Source organism: Oryx dammah, unplaced genomic scaffold (assembly GCF_014754425.2).
Source record: "Oryx dammah isolate SB20612 unplaced genomic scaffold, SCBI_Odam_1.1 HiC_scaffold_28, whole genome shotgun sequence".
Taxonomy (NCBI): Eukaryota; Metazoa; Chordata; class Mammalia; order Artiodactyla; family Bovidae; genus Oryx; species Oryx dammah.
In genome coordinates this window covers 82065761-82084877 of record NW_024070212.1, presented here as the reverse complement: position 1 = coordinate 82084877, position 19117 = coordinate 82065761, and the positions used below count along the sequence as shown (strand labels likewise).

At 39.1% G+C, this 19117-nt stretch overlaps 1 protein-coding gene across 4 annotated transcripts in view; it reads left to right on the top strand.

Moving 5' to 3' along the window:
- Positions 1 to 19117, top strand: part of NFIA (nuclear factor I A) — a 408349-nt gene that overhangs the window by 348159 nt on the left and 41073 nt on the right. For 3 of the 4 annotated variants that reach the window (XM_040232715.1, XM_040232717.1, XM_040232716.1), the window contains exon 10: positions 17766 to 17857. The exons of the other annotated variant lie outside the window; for it this stretch is intronic. In XM_040232715.1, coding sequence (XP_040088649.1) covers positions 17766 to 17857 — 92 coding nt within the window. The remainder of the gene's footprint in view (positions 1 to 17765; positions 17858 to 19117) is intronic. 4 annotated transcript variants of the gene reach the window in all.

The following is a 19117-nucleotide window of genomic DNA, read 5'->3' as shown; positions in this document are numbered from 1 at the left end:
TATATCAGCTATCTTCTACTATATTTTTAAGACAGTGATAGTCTGGGAAACCTGTAATTTATAGTATAGGAGAAACCTCTCAAATTAAAAATCTAAAAGCCCACCAGCCCACACTGGGAAGACTGCCTTCTTTCATTCATTTATTCATCCTTCATATATTAGGCATATATTAGGCGTCTGTCATGTGCCAAGGACTGTGTGTTAGCCGCTTGGGATACAAAGATGATTCACCCCTTCTCCAAAGAAACTCGAGGTTTGTTGTGGGAGACAGCTGGGGTGCAGGCAGCTCGCCCAGACAGCACCGGGACAGAGGTGTGCATCGGGACAGAGGTGTGCATCGGGACAGAGGTGTGCGTCGGGACAGAGGTGTGCATTGGAGCCATAGGAGGACTTGGGAGGGAGCTGGATCCAGGTGTGGGGCCTCAGGTGAGATTTTTTTGGGAGGGAGTGACTTCTTAGCTAATTAGGGGTAGCATTCTGATGTTTCAAGCCTGAGGGAGAAGGTAGAACTTCTTCTCAGAAACCAGCTTGTGGGTGGAAGGAGGGGGTGTCTGACATTGGATTACCACTGGATAAAAATTTAGAGCAGAAGTATCATTTCATTAATTCTTAGAAATTACAACCATAGGATGGTTGGATCCTGTTTATCTTTGTCAGTTTATTAGAGCTCAACTTTAGCAAGAGGGTATTACTAAGTACAGATGTTCAACATCCAAACAGTATATCTGATATTGAGTCTTTTTCAAAACCTGGGACAGTGTTTTCTATTGAGAGGTTTAAGATGATTTGCGATAAAATAAGGTTTTAAAAAGGAAAGTAGGAATCACCTATACTGACAACTTTTCTGGGCCTGGACTCCAGTGTCTGTTAACAAGAATAACCCTAGTTGCTCTTCACACTGTCACAGACAGGTTGTCAGGACAAAGCAGGGTGACAGATGTGCTATGCTGTAGACAACGTCCAAGACACCATTTTGAATATGCTCATTTATAAAATACAAGTGGGTGCCAGCCTAAAGCAAAGTATGTGTTTTTAAACTAATCAGTTGCCTCTGGCACCAATGTGCAACTTTTTAGCTGCGACCAGGAAAACGAGGGTAAGACAGATTTTGGGGAAAATATTTGCCTATAAAATAATATGTTTTAATGGGAAAAATCCTTACCAGAGGCCTAAAAAAAAGAGTAGTGAGGGTGGAAATAACAGTTCTGTTCCCTCAAGGAGGACATTCATGTTGTTGATATGTTTGGAGGAAGATTGATGTATACTGTGCCAGATCTCTTTAGGATACCATGACAAACAGAAGGACTAACTGGTAAGAGTAATTCACAGTGGATGGATTCTACTTCTGCTGATTAACTGGGTGTAGATAACCGGTGAGAGAATATCACTTCTTTCATTCATTCAGTAAATAGTGATTGACTAGCCACTATGTGCAAAGCAGTGTTGTGGATGCTAGGATTCTGCAGGAAACAAAAAAGATGAAAAATCCCTGAATTTGTGGAGCATTCATTTTACAGAAGGAAGAAAGACGATGAATAAAATAATAAGTATAAAAGGTAGGAGTGATGTGAGATGCTGATACAATAGTAGGAAAGTGAAGCACAGAGGGGTTGGGATTAGTGGGGGGTGGATACAGCCTAAACAGGGTGGTCGGAGAAGGCCTCTCTGAGAAGGGGAGGTTTGAACAAAGTTCAGTAGAGGCAAGAGGAGGAGCCATGAGATGTAGAGGGAAGAGTTTCCGAGCAGGAGGATCAGCCAGTCCAGCCTGCGTGTTTGAGGAACAAAACCCAGAGGCCAGTGTGGTGAGACCATAATGAGTGAATGAATGAAAGTAGGGGAGGCCATGTCTGAGAGGTAATGTGGATAAACAAGGATATGACTGGGAGCTGGGGAGCAGAGGGGAGGCTCAGGCTCATGGAGGCAGCAAATGTTGAAGGTTCTTATGGGCCATTGTCAGGACTTTGGCATTTGTTCAGAGATGGGGAGCAAAGGAGTGACACAAGTTAGGTTTTATCATAAACTCTTTGAAGGCTTTGCTGAAAATAGATTTCATGGAGCAAGAATTAAAATAGGAGGACTAGTTATGAGGCTTATTTTTAAATTAATAAATACGAGTATCTTCTACATGTCAGCCACTATTCTAGGCAGAGGGATCCAAAAGTGAACAAAGCAGACCATCCACTTCCCTTGTGGCATTTACATTCTAGAGGGAGGGGACAAACAACAAAGAATAAGTAAGTTAGTAAATTATGGACCAGTAAGTACAATGGACAAAAGTAACACAGGGAAGGGAGGTGGCATACCATTGCAGTATTGCAGGCAAGAGCTGCTAATGACCTGAACCCATATAGGGGCAGTGCATTCTCAGTCGCTTCAATCATGTCCAACTCTTTGCAACGCTATGGACTGAGCCCACCAGGCTTCTCTGTCCATAGGATTCTCCAGGCAAGAATACGGGAGTGGGTACCATGCCCTCCTCCAGGGTATCTTCTAGACCCTGGGATCGAACCCGTGGCTCCTGCGTTAGCAGGTGAATTCTTTACCACTGAAACACCAGGGAAGCCCCTGGGGAGGCAGTAGGGGTGGTGAGAAATATTTGAAAGGTAAAGGTGATAGCATTTACTGACATGTTAGATGTGAGCTGAGAAAAAAAAAAGGAGATATCAGCAATGACACCTAGATTTTTGACCTGAGCAATTGGAAGGATGGAATTGCCATAAAGTGAGTTGAAAAAGTTATAGGAAGCGCAGTTCTGGGCAAAGGGTGGGCAAGTTTAGTTTGACTGAGTTATATTTGGAGATGCCTATTAGGTATCTTGGGCTTCCCAGGCGGCCCAGTGGTAAAGAACATACATGCCAATGCAGGAGATGCGAGTTCGATCCCTGGATCAGAAAGATCCCTTGGAGGAGGAAATGGCAACCTACTCTAGTATTCTTGCCTGGAAAATCCCATGGACAGAGGAGCCTGGCAGGCTACAGTCCATGGGGTGGCAAAAGAGTCAAATGCAACTGAGCATGCATCCATGCATGGTAGGTATTTTACTGGTGAAACTAATTATAATAACATCCTACCTACTGCAGTTCTTTGCAGTGTACTGAGTTTTTCTACATGCACCATCTCATTAATTGGGAAGGGACTCCTTTTCAAACATGTAATAAAACAAATGGATATTCCTAAGAGTCCTAAGGACAACAGCTCAAGAATAGGCAAATCTCTCATTACATTTGGATCTGTTTGTGGTATGATAATTCAAAATGCACAATTCATTTTCTTAATTGCATTGTAAAATTCAATTTTTTATAATAGGTTGGCACCAAGAACATACTATAAAAATGGACTTTTCCAGAAAAGAAACTGAAGATTGGCGTCATAGCCTAGAATTATAATGAAAAGAAAAAAAAAAAACATTTTTGAATTATGATAGAAGATAAAACATGAATATTTTCCTTTTTTAAATTAATTAGGAACACAAAAACTCAATTTAAAAATGCATGAAAGACTTATAAACAGTTTTCTCCATCCTGTCTTAGCCATGAACTTTTGATTTTTTTAAACTAGAATTCTATTAAATTAGAAGCATGTAATAACAAGTTCCCCTTTTATTTTTATATCTCTGATGAATTTTGTATACATTCATTATATGAATGAGTTTGAACCTGTTAATCAAGGATGTAACAATAATCTCTGACCAGGATTGAAATTTCCTAGTATAATAATTAACATATGTTCAGTGCCTTTTGGTTAGCAGAGCTCTTTACACATATGTTTTATCTCATTTCCAACTTCTTAAGACTCAGGAAGTCAGGATTTTATAGATAAGGAAACTGAGATTTGAGAATGGAATCTCGAATTTCCCAAGGTTATAGTCCCACAGTGTGCCTGGGCACTCAGTCGCTCAGTCATGTCTGACTCTTTTGCAACCCTGTGGACTGTAGCCCACCAGGCTCCTTTGTCCATGGGATTCTCCAGGCAAGAACAGTGAAGTGGGTTGCCATTTCCTTCTCCAGGGGATCTTCCTGACTCAGGGATCAAACCCATGTCTCCTGTGTCTCTTGCATTGCAGGCTGATTCTTTACTGCAATAAGCCATCTAGATGAAAAAGTATAATCCTATGGTCACATGGTGCTAGCTCATACTGTAGCCAAATTACAAAGCAGTATGACACAATTTCTGGTTACCAGGGAACCACAAACTGCCTATTCTTGTCTGAAATTAATAACACAAAATGTTGAGCTTTTATTAATACCAAGCACTTTAAAAATTATTTTTTATGTATTATCTTGTTTTAATCCTCACATTAATGCTATGAAGTGCATACTTTGAAAAGTAAATACCTTAATTGAGAAACACAGGGTGTGAAGAGATAGATAACTTTCTCAAGATCACTCAGTCAGGTGTAACAGCGTCATGACTCACACCCAGCCACCTTGAACCTACAGTTCGTACACTTGGCCAGAGCATCCTTTGAGGATCTTCACTTTAGCCCAGTTTCCAAGTTTGCAGTGCAGATCCTATGGGAGCAGTACAAAGGAAGATACTAGTGGTCATTTATAGTTCAGTGTGGATCAGTTTCCCTTGCTCAGAATAACTTTTTGTTAGCAGGGAAAGTAAAGAGAGCAGAAGGAAAGCGATAAGCAAAGAATAGCGAAAAGATGGGAAAACAGTAGCTATTGCTAAAGGTAGATGTTCTTTGTTCCTTAGGGCTCCGCAGAGCTTGGACTGTTGATGAATGCTTAGAAGAATTACTCTCTGAGTTTTCACCCAGTGACGGCTCTTTTTTTCATCAACACTTTTTTATGTGTTAATTTTAATCAGTGATTGAATTTAGGACAAGTCAGTGAATATGCCATATACACAATTTTTAAATGGTATGAGGACTGTATTTCCTCTTTCAGAGAAGAGTCAGTGGATAATGACAAGAGAGAATTTTTAAAAAGTTAGTGGCTTCCTTTCATAAAATAGTGTTTCTTTACTGGTACCTGGACTCTTCCTTTAGTTTTTAACTTTTTTAAAAAGTTTATATTCAATGAAATTCACCCTTTGGTGTACAGTTCTATGAGCTTTTAAAACATCATAGATTCTTCCAACCAACACTACATACAGGATACTGAACAATTCCAAAGAGCTCCCTCCTCCTTCTTATCTACTCTTAAGTTAATGTCTGATGTTATTTAGTGCCAGGGAACATATTTTACTTTTATCTCTGTATTTCCACATTGAATTTTATTCTTCAGCCAGCGCTGCTTCTATCCCCATTATATTTTAATTTTTTATATTCTTCTGAATCAGAAAGAGACCAGTTTAACTGCAGTATTTTAGGATATGATAATAGTGACATTTTCATATGGAAGAGGGAAAAGAATTATTCAATAAAGTATATTGGGATGACTGAGTAGCTATCCACAAAAAATAAAATTCCTTATACCAAAATAAATTCCAGGTGGTACAAAAAAATATAATATAGAAATATTAAGCCTTAAAGTACCACAAAAACTTAGGACAGACTTTTTTTAAATATTGAAATGAGAAAGACCTTTCAAATAATACAGAAAAGTATCTTGACATAATCTTGTTGAGTGCATGAAAAATAGGCATTTTCCTATACTGTTAGAGGACTGTAAATTGGTTCAACATCTCCAGAGGACTATTTTATTATATATATATTTATATACATAAATTTTAAATTAAGTCATACATAGCATTGGACATATGAGCAAAGATATACATCAAGTATTCGTTGCAACAGTGATTATAATAAAAGTGAAAGTGAAAGTCACTCAGTCATGTCTGACTCTTTGTGACCCCATGAACTATATAGTCCATGGAATTCTCTAGGCCAGAATACTGGAGTGGGTAGCCTTTCCTTTCTCCAGGGGATCTTCCCAACCCAGGGATCGAAACCAAAATATCCAAATATCTACTAATATAATATACATTAGAAAACCCTTTGAAAAGAAGGATGGGGCTTCCCTGGTGGCTCAGTGGTAAAGAATCCGCCTGCCAATTGCAGGAGACACGGGTTCGATCCCTGATCCGGGAATATCCCACATGCCATGCCATGGGGGAAACTAAGTTTGTGTGCCACAACTATTGAGCCTATCCTCTAGAGCTTGGGAGCTGCAACTATTGAGCCCACGTGCCCTGGAGCCCATGCTCCACAATAAGAGAAGCCACTGCAATGAGAAGTCTGTGCTCTGCAGCTAGGGAGTAGCCCCCACCTGCCACAACTAGGGAAAAGCCCGCATAGCAACAAAGGCCCAGCACAGTCAAAAATAAAAATAAGTAAACAAATTAAAAATAAGGGCGGAAGTGAAGTCACTCAGTCGTGTCCTACTCTTTGCGACCCCATGGACTGTAGCCTACTAGGCTCCTCTGTCCATGGGATTTTCCAGGCAAGAATACTGGAGTGGGGTGCCATTGCCTTCTCCAGGGGATCTTCCCAACCCAGGGATCGAACCCAGGTCTCCTGCACTGTAAGTAAACACTTTTACCATCTGAGCCACCAGGGAAGTCAAAAATAAGGATAGGTGTATATGAATTCATGGAATAATCTTTGAGTTATATTAAGTTGTCAAAGGAGAATGCTAAGAACAGTATGTATAGAACATATACTACTGTAGAGTGGGGGATGTATATATACACTTGATTGCAGTATTGAAGGATAGAAATTGCTTTGTTGGGAGGTCTTAAGTACCTTACCCAGTGAGAACAGAAGAGATTATTGAGTTTTAAAGCCCCTTTTATGTCAAATATGATTTATTTACTTTTAAAAGTATTTTTCTAGTGAACTAAAATTTTTCTTTAAATCTCAATCACTAATTACAGTGACCAAAACTCACACAGTGGGGTCGGGTAAGGGGGGTGAAATGAGCATGATCCAGAAAAGCCTTGGTAAGTTTTGTACATCTAGTTTTTAGTTGCACTCACCTGAACTTTGGGTATGAAAGCAAAAATATGTGCTCTTTCTGGTGGAGAATTATATTCTTCCCTCCCAGAGAGCATGGAATTTAGTACAAGGATACCATTTTCACCCTCAGTAGCCATTATTTGCTCACAAGTTCTGCTTCCCTGGTAGCTTAGAGGGTAAAGTGTCTGCCTGCAATACAGGAGACCCAGGTTCGATCCCTGAGTCTGGAAGATCCCCTGGAGAAGGAAATGGCAACCCACTCCAGTACTGTTGCCTGGAAAATCCCATGGACGGAGGAGCCTAGTAGGCTACAGTCCATGGGGTCACAAAGAGTCGGACACGACTGAGCAATGACACGTTCTGCTTTAGGAACCCATTGGATACAAATGTACGTGTGCTATCTCTAAGTTATAATTTTCGGTAAATACTTTTTTGCAGAGCATTTCTACTTTGTGCACAACCCAAATTTTTAATGTCTAACTGTGCAAAAGAAAAATAATTGCAAATCAGGCCCTTTGATAGGTGTTTTCATATGTATTACCTTAGTGGCACTTGATTTTTATTTTAATCTGAAAAATTGGAATCGTTCGCCCTCTTTTTAAAAAGAGGAAACTGAGATTGAACCAGAATTCAAATCCAGGTCTGTTGGATGCTAAAGCCCAGTGCTTTCTATTCTACCACTTAACTATATTTCAAGACATGCCATAAAAAAAACTTTTCTATTATTCTTTTTTTTTTTTCCAAGAAGGCTGTTGCTTTGTTTAATTTTCACTTTTATCTGTACTGTGTGCCACTTTTTTTTTTTTTTTTAATTTTTACTTTACAATTCTGTATTGGTTTTGGCATAGATTGACATGAATCCACCACAGGTAACTCCTGGGTACATTGAATTGGATGAAAAACAGAGGAACTTGTGAGCAGGAAAAAAAAAAGAACTGAACTTTGTCAAGAAGAAATGAGTGACAAAAGAAAACAGATAATGGATGATCACGTTCATTTGGGTTATTTTAAGTTATCATAACCCATTCATGTCTTATTTTGCCTCAGTTTTTTACTATTTCAAATGACAGAAATGACAGATGAGTTTTAAGATTTTCTTCATGAAGATAATATATGGCAATGCAATGTAGGAAAATTGAAAAATACAGAAAAGTATTTTAAAAATTATATTCTCCTATAACCAACTACTCAGAGAAGGCAGTGGTATCCCACTTCAGTACTCTTGCCTGGAAACTCCCATGGACGGAGGAGCCTGGTAGGCTGCAGTCCATGGGGTCGCTAAGAGTCAGACACGACTGAGCGACTTCACTTTCACTTTTCACTTTCATGCATTGGAGAAGGAAATGGCAACCCACTCCAGTGTTCTTGCCTGGAGAATCCCAGGGATGGCGGAGCCTGGTGGGCTGCCATCTGTGGGGTCGCACAGAGTCGGACACGACTGAAGCGACTTAGCAGCAGCAGCAGCATAACCAACTACTAATTAACATTTTAGTCTGATTTTCTTCCCTTTTTTCAGTGCATTTCTCTGTGTATGCTTATATTTATATAAGATTATTGTGACCTACTGCACATATTTTCTAGGTTATTTTCTTAACTAGTATTTTACATCTTTTCTTACTTTATAAGAAAAAGCTAGGAAATGTTATTTTAAATAATTTTTACTTATTCTCCTACCATAGAACATTAACTTTTGTCCTTGCCTATGGAATATCCTCCAGCAAATCATCAAACATATATTTTTGTCCCCAACTTAAATGATTTTATTAGGATAGATTCTGGAATTGGAATTACTAGTGCAAATAGTATAAATATTTCTCTTGATATACGTTACCAAACTGCTTTTCAGAAAAGTGCCAGTTTACACCCTTAGAAATTATATATGAATCTGATCATAACTAACCCAGGAGAGATTTAAGTATTTTTTTTTTAATTGGTTGAAGGCAGATACCTTGGGATGTGATGCCCTTAATCGGAATTCAGTATCAGTAATCCCTGACTGGATGATTTTAGCAGTTTTCTTCACCTGTCTTAATGTAGAGTACAGTGGGATCCTGGAGATTTCCCATCTTGTTGGCTAAGCCTCTCCTTAGAGATCACTCTCTAGATTGCTCCTATGGAGAAGGTAGCCTATTAGAAATTCACAGAGCGGATGAAGCCTTACAAGAGTTAGGAATATTAGAGCAAATAATGTTTGTTATGCTGTACTTTTTATGTATAGAGGCTCCGAGAATTTAACTGATTTGCCAAGATCACATTTCTAGTAAGAGACTGAATGGATTCAGTCTAGAATTTTCTGATTCTAGAAAAAAAAATTTTATTTTCTATTAACTACATTGCATTGCTATAAAAATAAAAATATTATTTGGGGTTTTCAGATTCTGTTTGTCTTTATTTAGGATTAAAAATTACTAGAAGATATTTTGAAATCACTCATAATTCCAGTATTTATAGATAATCACTTTCTGTGTATATTCTCCAGTCATTTTCTGTGCTTATTTTAAACATAATTGATCATATTATGTGTATATACATATATATAATTTTATAAACTAATTTTATTCATTTCATATTATAAGCATATCATGGTGTCATTATTATTTTAAAACATTTTTAATGACTGCAGTATTCTAACATATGGATGAAACATCAATTTATTCATTGGTTCCAATATGTTGCACTTGTAAGTAATGCTGTAATGAACATCTTGGAGTGTAAGTCTTTTATATGTGCTTTTAAGTATTGGTTGAGAATATAGTCCCAGAAGTGGGTTTCCAAAGTTACACTGCCTTTGGAGAGGCTACAGAAGCCTTTCAAGAGGGAGGGATCCAATATATTGATCTTGGTTTCTCTTTTTAGTAAACCCCAGCTGAAGCCAGGGTTTGTTCCCTGTGGCTCTTCAATATTACTTTCACCTGTGCCTACCATCTACATGGTTGTTTTTGATCAATAAATATGTTCAGTTGAATAACACACAGCATACACATAAAAATAAATGATATAGAATGTGGATCAGTCATTAGAAATAAATTGAAATGAACTGAAACAAAGCTGTATTCTGTCCTTTAAATCATTATGAAAAAGAATATTATAGGCAGTATAAATAGGTTGTTTACAGGAAACACTCATTGTTAAGTGCCTCTTCATTACACAGATTTTGGTAACAAAGTCAAAAGACGTCCAGTTTATAAGTTGCTCTGATTCCCTTCTCTCTGTGTGCACACATGAATTTGTCTTATACCTTCCTCTCTGAACATTTCATTCCAAATCATGATGTCATTTGAGCCCTACCCTCTATGAAGATCCCTAACACAAGTGGAGAGACCAGCAGAGCAAAGCCATCTGCCAAAACTGATTCTTTTCATGACTTTTGTGAACTATTGACACATTAAACATTTCATGCAAATTGTTACCATACATGTTAAGTAATGCTAATATATTAAAGTTCAAATTCTTTAGATTTTCAGGAAGAAGGCTTGTGGGTATGCTATTCTGTAATAATTTACTAGCAATAAGTAGGTTTTAATTTCATGCCCTGAAGGCTATCTTTTTTGTTGTTGGTAACTTGTTTGTACAGACAAAAGATCTGCAGAGAGAATGAGGTAACTGACTTCACATACGTGATCAAAATAATGGAAATTCAGTGTGGTTATCTTCTAGATTCCAAATATCTGGACAAAAATTACAACATCCATTCAATCACGTGGGAATTTCCAAACCTCTGAGTACTGGGTCATGTGTCAGCAAAGGCTATATGTGTTTCCTTGGCATTATAATTACATTAATAATGCCAACCTAGGCCCTGTAAATTTGTCAATACCCATAGATTTCTTCAAAGGGAAAAACATTCCAATATCCTCTAGCATTTTTTTTATGACCTGGCAAGAAATAGTGCTGTTCAAGTTCCCAAATGAGTCAATTGTAATAGGTTTCATTTAGAAAGTACCCAATCTATTGTAGCTCAGTCAGTAAAGAATCTGCCTGCAGTGTAGGAGACCCAGGTTTAAACCCTGGGTTGGGAAGATCCCCTGGAGAAGGAAATGGCAACCCACTACAGTATCCTTGCCTGGAAAATCTCATGGACAGTGGAGCCTGGTGGGCTGCAGTCCATGGGGTCGCAAAGAGTCGGGCATGACTGAGCGACTAATATTTAATACTTAATCTATTTTCTAATAGTTTCTGCATTTGTTTTTTTACAAACGAAAGTTTTTTTCACAGGGCTTTAAAAAAAATAGTATTGTAACATACGATAGTGCAGTTAAGATTCCAGAAATTATTTCACTTAGGTATTTAGTCACCTCACTGCTTCAGTTTGCAACTACATGCATTCTGATGCACAGTCAGGTGTCACTGATAAACGTTTAATAAACTTGCAGTTTGAAAACACAGGGATCTGTTCAAGTCTCCATTCCTAAACTTGTTTGGATGACTTTTGTCCAGTAACTAGCACATTCCTGGGCAGGTAGTGGAATCACAGTAAGTCTAGCTGAATGAAATTGAATCTTTGTCTAGTGTTTTTAAAGAAAAATCCCCACATGTGAAAATGTCTTGAGTTTCTGAACACAAGACAACATGTGAAGTGCGTACTGATTTTGAGATAGGATGGGAAAGGTTTAAAGTGTTAGGATGCCTAGTGGTCTTATGCTATGCTGTGCTTGGTTTCTCAGTTGTGTCTGACTCTTTGTGACCCCGTGGACTGTAGCCTGCCAGGCTCCTCTGTCTATGGGGATTCTCCAGGCAAGAATACTGGAGTGGGTTGCCATGCCCTTCTCCAGGGGATCTTCCTGTCCCAGGGATCGAACCAAGATCTCCCTCATTGCAGGCAGATTCTTTACCATCTGAGCCACCAGGGAAGCCCCTAGTGGTCTTAATGGTGTTTAAAATTTGGTATCTTTGATTATTTTATAAATTATTTCTTACTCTTGAAAGAAGAATTCAATGGACTTTTTCTCCTTCGGTTTCAAACATTCAAGTCCCCAATCCTCAACTTTTCATCTTCCAGACCGTCTGGCAAAGTGTCATTTGCAACATTCCATCTTTTCTTCTTTCTCTCCACGATTGACAGCCCCACCCTCCACCTCTGCTCCTTTGCTCGTGCATCTTCCTCTGTGACCCGCAGTTCATCTGAACTTGTCAACTAACATGTCTTTTACAGCCCGTCATGAAAGCCATCTCCTTCTCCTCTACAAAGCTTTTCCTGTCCCCCCTCCCAGGTGTCACTTTTCTGTCCTTAAACACCCCACAGATTTTTATGTATATTACTTTTAGGCACTTATATTTTCACTTTCTGTACTTATCTCTCCCCACTAGATGCTAACATTTCAAGGATAGCAGTGTGTCTGGCTCATCTCTTTATCTCCCATAAAACTCAGCATAGAGCCTGGCACAGAGGAAGTGTTCACATGAGAGCAAGAGAGAGACAGAGAAAGAGAAAGAGGAAAAATAGGAATACAGAAATACATAGGATATTTCTCCTTGATGCACCACAGCAGTTAGACTTGGTAGAGTTTGAGGGAATGAGGAATTGGGTATTCCTTCCTTTTAGATTAAGAGAATGAAGAAATTGGATATTCCTTCCTTTTAGATAGTTGGCACCTCTCATGAACAGAACACAAACTTCTCTTTAAACTTTGTGTCTGCCAGGGTTTAGGGGACTTTGTTGCTTCCTGTGTCTGGAATTAAATTCAGAATGTCAGAACTAACAAGGATGTAGTGTATAGCACAGGGAATTATACTCAGTATCTTGCAATAGCCTATAATGGAAAAGTATCTAAGAAATTATTTATTTATTTATTTATTTATTTATACATACACATACACACACACACACAAATGGATCATGTTGCTATAAACCTGAAACTATTAATAAAACAACAGTGTAAATCAATTGTATTTCACTAAAAAAATTTTTTAAAGACAAATATCTAAGACACACACACACATAAAAAGACAATCAAAATACACAGGCTCTCTTACATTATCTTTTCTGCCAAGGTGCCTCCCTGGGTCATGCTCTTCTCTCCCACCCCAGCAGAGGAGCTGGCTGCCTCTGTCCTCAGGCTGGTGAGCCCCAGCACTCAGCCTCCTGGTGGCCACTCTGTGACACTGGAGAGGGCTTCCTCCAAAGGGTTGCTCTCCTTTCACACCCTGGCTCTACACAGAAATCTGTAATTTTCTCTCTCTTCTGTTTTCCAGTGATGACACACAGTTCAGTTCAGTTCAGTCACTCAGTCGTGTCTGACTCTTTGCGACCCCATGAATCGCAGCACGCCAGGCCTCCCTCTCCATCACCAACTCCCGGAGTTCACTCAGACTCACATCCATCGAGTCAGTGATGCCATCCAGCCATCTCATCCTCTGTCGTCCCCTTCTCCTCCTGCCCCCAATCCCTCCCAGCATCAGAGTCTTTTCCAATGAGTCAACTCTTCGCATGAGGTGGCCAAAGTACTAGAGTTTCAGCTTCAGCATCATTCCCTCCAAAGAAATCCCAGGGCTGATCTCCTTTAGAATGGATTGGTTGGATCTCCTTGCAGTCCAAGGGACTCTCAAGAGTCTTCTCCAACACCACAGTTCAAAAGCATCAATTCTTCAGCGCTCAGCTTTCTTCACAGTCCAACTCTCACATCCATACATGACCACTGGTAAAACCATAGCCTTGACTAGATGGACCTTTGTTGGCAAAGTAATGTCTCTGCTTTTCAGGGGTTGCTAAATTAGAATTAGATCTTGAATCTGGCTGCCTACTTTCAAAACAAGCTGATGCACTCACATTTTCTAGTTTGTGAGATTTGAGTGGTTTTACTAATACTGTTTTTCTCTTAAAGAAACTATCAACTGACATTGGTACAGATGTTTTAATGTCTCAATATCTTGTTTTGCAGTCATATTTTTCCCCCAAAACAGGAAAGCTCCAACTATCTTTTATGCAGAACAGTTGGACCACTTTTTTAGCCCTACGATCAGCTTATGATTGTTGGGTCAAGGCTATTCCAAATTCCAAACTGATTCATCTGGAAACTCATGTGATTCCTCTATTCAGTCACCTCCCTTATTCCTTCTTATTCAGAGGAAAAAAAAAAAAACACAGATAACCTGGGGACAACAAAAGTTGGACTCACAGGCAGTCAGTTACATCCATTTCTGAGAACGTAGAAGCTGTTCTTCCAGGGAACACCTGCCCAGTTGTAAAGAGCAGAGCTAATGGGTGATCTCAGCCATTCTCCCTGGCCATCCCACAATCTCCCTAGAGATAGATTCCAGTATTCGTAGAGGCTCAATTGCATATAAAGAAAGAATTGTTCATAAACTGTTTTCCAGTTGCTCATACTGAGGCCTGACTTGTACTGCCTAACTGAAGGATTTTAGAATTAGCAATGCATATGGTAAGTGGGCAACACAGAAGGATATGGGATCAGATTCTGACTTGAAATTTTGATACTTACCTCTGTGGCTAACGCTAAGACTCTTGGATAATCTGAAGTAATACATAGGAAGAGAAAAAATATGATCAGATTAGCCCATATAAGAGCTGGCAGGTGTTTATTATAGGAATGTTTTTTCATAAGGCTAAGAAAATGGTCCATGATGATGCTGCTTATGTAGGTTAAATGGCTGCTAAAAAAAGCGAACACTTTCTGTTTCAGAAGCAGACAACTAATCAATACTTTGATTTCTAATAGTCATGTTTGTCATGAGGACTTTTACGATGAGGTTATATAAGCAAATTGATTTCCCTGTTGACTTTATCAGGAAATCATCAAATGCCCCTGAATCTTCCCACCAGAGTTCTCAAAAATACCTGATAATTTCTTCCCAGAAAATTATTTTCTGGACTTACTGATTTTCTGAAGCTCCTTCTGCAACATTTGATTGTTGCTGTAAATAGACAAAAATTATAATTAAGACAGATAATGAATGTAATATAAGAGCATAGTAAACACAGTTGTATATAATTAATTACCATATAGCCCCCTTTACTTCATTTTATATTCATGTTGAAAGCACTTAACTGGGCATGTGTAATTGATTCACCATGGCATATATGATTGTTTCAGAAAGTTTCAACTGAGGCTTTTGTTCAACTGGATAACTCCCTCATTCTACTGATTCTTTGGGAAAAATCAAATTCACCCGATGTCATATCATCTCTGGAACTGCATCCTATTTTAGGTGAACACTCTGCTTATTGAAACTACAATAATGGAAGATGAGCCAGACTTTCTTTCTTCCTTCCCTTGTTTTTCCTGTATCCTTGATTTTTCCAAGAATCAACTTTCTATAGAATAAGTTTCCCTGAGCACCTTTTGTTCCATTCAATCAATCAATGACTTGGATACTCCAAAACTCCCAGATCTTTATAGTTGTAATATCTTTTTTTTTTTTTTTAAGGCAAACACCTTATCACCTCTCTCAGCATAGCTCTTTAACAACAACAAAAAAAAAACTTTGGAGCACTTTTAATAGTTATGAGAGCATTAAGGGCCTCCTGGGATATTTGGTCTCTTGACTGAAGAAGAAACAAGAGCCAATTGTTAGTCTCATGGTAATTTTGAGTGGCTCAATTATTTAGATGCTAAACCTCCTTTCAAAATGGCAAAATTTATGTCTGACAAAAATATTAAATAGAGAATGAAATGTAATACAGACCTTTCCAGATTTAGTGCTATGTAGGAGACCTGGGTTTGATCCCTGGGTTGGAAAGATCCCCTGGAGAAGGGAATGGCTACCCACTCCACTATTCTGGCCTGGAGAATCCCATGAACCGAGGAGCCTGGCAGGCTACAGTCTATGGGGTCATAAAGAGTCGGACACAACTGAGAGACAAGCACTTTTATGGTAAGTGAAGACCTATCTTCACACAAAAAATAAAAGAAAAAAAAGCATCTGTTTTCTAGGATCAGCCAGCATGCTTGTTGGGATGTCACCAGTACAGCCAAGTCTTCATAGGAAATCCTGTGTATATCTGTGATGATCAGTGCAGGCATGCACACACAGCTCTGCTAGGACCATCACACCAAGGCCTTACGGTTCAGCATTTGTCATCAGTCACTTCACCCTTAGAACCTTAACTTATTCTTCATGCCTTTTTGTTCCTTCTCAACCTACCTACCTATGCACGTGTAAAAAATACCTTTTTTCCTCCTAATTGCTAACAGGCTGAACAGGTTATTTTATCTGCAAGTTTCCTCCTTATCTCTCCCACATCCTCTTTGTGCCCTAGGAGCAGATAAATTCACTATCAGGTAATTATAGCCCATCATTTTCAGTATAAAACTTTCTGTTAAGACTTTTGAAAGCACATCAAAGTAGAGCAATAGGCTGAATGAAACCATTAATAAAGAATATTTGAGCTTTTTACAAAGTAAATTTCCCCATAGCAATGAGTGAGAGGCACATACAGAATAACTAAATGTATTTTTCAGATCTGTACAGGTTAATCTGACAGGATGGGCTGGGGAAGAAATCAGTTGCTAGACAATATAATGTATCATACAATTAGATCATTTTAGATAAAGCTATTATTGGACAAATTCTTCTCGAACAAATACTACAGCCACAGAAAAGTTTCTTCTTAATAGATATCAGGGGACCCTTTTATTCCTCCTCTGTTCCAATACAACCATAATACATAACCATCATAGCGCTGCGTGGGTGACTTACTTCTAAGACCAATAGGACTTGGGCCAGATTGGTGGAAATTTTGTCTCTGGATGTGCTTAACAAGGGAAACAAGAAGTCTGAGCAGTTTTCTGTAAAACAGAAAATCAAAGGAAGAGAGGCAGATGATGTTAATGCACGGGAAAATATCTGGCAAAGGAACTTGGTATTATTCCTTCAATTATTTGTGTTTTTTAAAAAGTGCAAATCTTTTTCATCTTTTAGATAGTGCATGTCTTGTGTTAGTCCAAAAAACTTAGGCTTTTTACAAGTATGGTTAAGAAATTTGAAATTAAGTAATTGTCTAAAAATTCTAGTAAAGAAAGACTATGAATAAATCCTTGGAGTTTGTGGTTAAGAAGTGAATTGAAGGACACCAGAAAAAAAATGTTCGTTTGTATATATGAGCCAATGAAACACTAAAACTACAGAATTTTTTCTCTGTAGAGTGAAGCTCTTCAATATAAGTATAAAAACCAGCAACAGAACATTTATGTACTGTGAAAAGTATAGTAGGCTGAAGTGTGGTACCTGAGGTTCCAGGTTTACATGGTATCTTGATGGTTTGTGCCTGAACAGAAAGGTTCTAGAATGGGAAGACTACAAATGTTAATACTGTAAGCTCATTTTGTGATCGTAAAATTCTAGACACCCCACTAAGCCTGTAAAGCCAGTGTGCTCTAGATGGTTTTCTACCACCTTTCTGGAGAACCCAGTCCCTCTGTAAAGACTCTAATATTGTATTTAGAGATAGAGGAACAGGAACATCCCATGATCTTTAGGACGGTAATAGTGTGAAAAGCAAGATTGTAAAATGAACTGCTTTCCTCCCCTTTCTACCTAATTTCTTTCTCCTGTGCTTTTAAAGACTAGGATATCTCTTTCTGACCCCAGAACTCATGTTTCACTCAGAAAGTATACTTTGCAAATGTCCTGCATGTTCTAATTTGTATGATGGAAGGAGAAAAGAGCTCATCTGAGCACCAGTTTGACGCTGTTTTACTCCAACAGTCTTTGGAAGCCAACCCCTGTTCCTTTTTGACTGTCTGAAATGCCCTTGCTAGCTAGATCCCTCTGCTAGCTGCAGTGTTTGCACATTTCCTTGTTAATCAGCTGCGTAGGCTCGGAGACTGTGTGTTTTGGTGTTGTCTGCGTGTGCAATCTCGTGCCGCTTCCTGAACGCATGTGTCCCTTCCCTTCACAGCCTATTCGACACCCAGCACCTCCCCCGCAAACCGATTCGTCAGTGTTGGACCACGGGATCCAAGCTTTGTAAATATCCCTCAACAGACACAGGTGGGCCGCTCTCATCTTTTCTGTATGTGGTGCAGCTTGTTTTATTCATCAGGTGCATTGTAACTCATCTTTTGCCACCACAGGCTGCGTTTCCCAGTCCCTGTTCCTCCCTTTACCTCCCAACCCCACCCCCCCACCCCCATCCCCCAACCTTGTCCCGGCCCTTCAGCCACCTTTCCATGTGTTCTCAGAAATCATGGAAAACAGTGCCTGCAATTTTTGTTTCTTGTATTGAGGGGGTAGAAGAGGAGGGCTTCTGTGCCAGACCTGTTTTTGCTGTGGGAAGAAAATTTTCCCAGGGCTGGATAGAGTGTGCTCCCTCTTTTAGGAATCCGTGTCTCCGCGTGTGAGCAGACAGAAGTAGGCCCCTTATTGAACCTGGAAAGTACACTCTGCTTGCCAGTGACATCAGAGTGCATGCTGGGAGTGGGGCCAGCCACTCTGCTGTACTCGTTATAGGGTCCCCAGGACCCTGACAGTCTTTCTAAGAGAAAGGAAAAGAAAGAGTTCCTGAGCCCTGTTAAGTTGCTGGTATTGGTGCAGAAATAGGAGGTATTTGTTACTGGCTCTGCTGGCCCCAGTGGGGTGGGAGGGGATGGATGTGAATTAATGTCATGTTTTGAGGTAGGTGATTGAAAAAAAAGAGTTTGCCAGGACATCTAGAGTTTGTTTTTCAATAGATGTGTTTTGTGCTAGTATAGGTCAAGGAGAAAGTCTCGCTTTTAAAAGTTTTGAAATAGCTGCTGTGAATTGAGAAACACTGAAAGACTCTTAGAATTCCAGGGTAGTAGCTATAAAGATACTTAGAGATTTGTAAAATAGAATTAGATACAAGTTTTAGAAGAAGCTCCTCTCTCATTTCTTAACTAGAATGTGACTATATATTATCAGAATTGACATAAAGAAAATGTTTTCCCTTTGAGGTTCTGTTCAACACAGTGTTTGAAAAAATTCTCCAAGATGTTTTGTGCATGTGCTGCGGTGTATAATCTCCAGATGCCTAATTTCTAACTATTCATCTTTGTTTGTAACACTATGAGCAGGTGCTTATGAACGAAATAGATTTGCTTTCCTGGGTCCATTTGCTTTCTTTGTAAAAGATTTTAGTTTATTGCTGTGTCGACAGTGCGGGTTAAACAGCATTGTATCTGAAGCCTTCCTACACTGAAGCAGGGTCACAGAAAGTACAGCCTCGGAGGAGGCAGCTGTAAGGAGAGGGGAAGCAAAGAGGGGAGGAAGAAAGTTAACTCTTGAATTTCC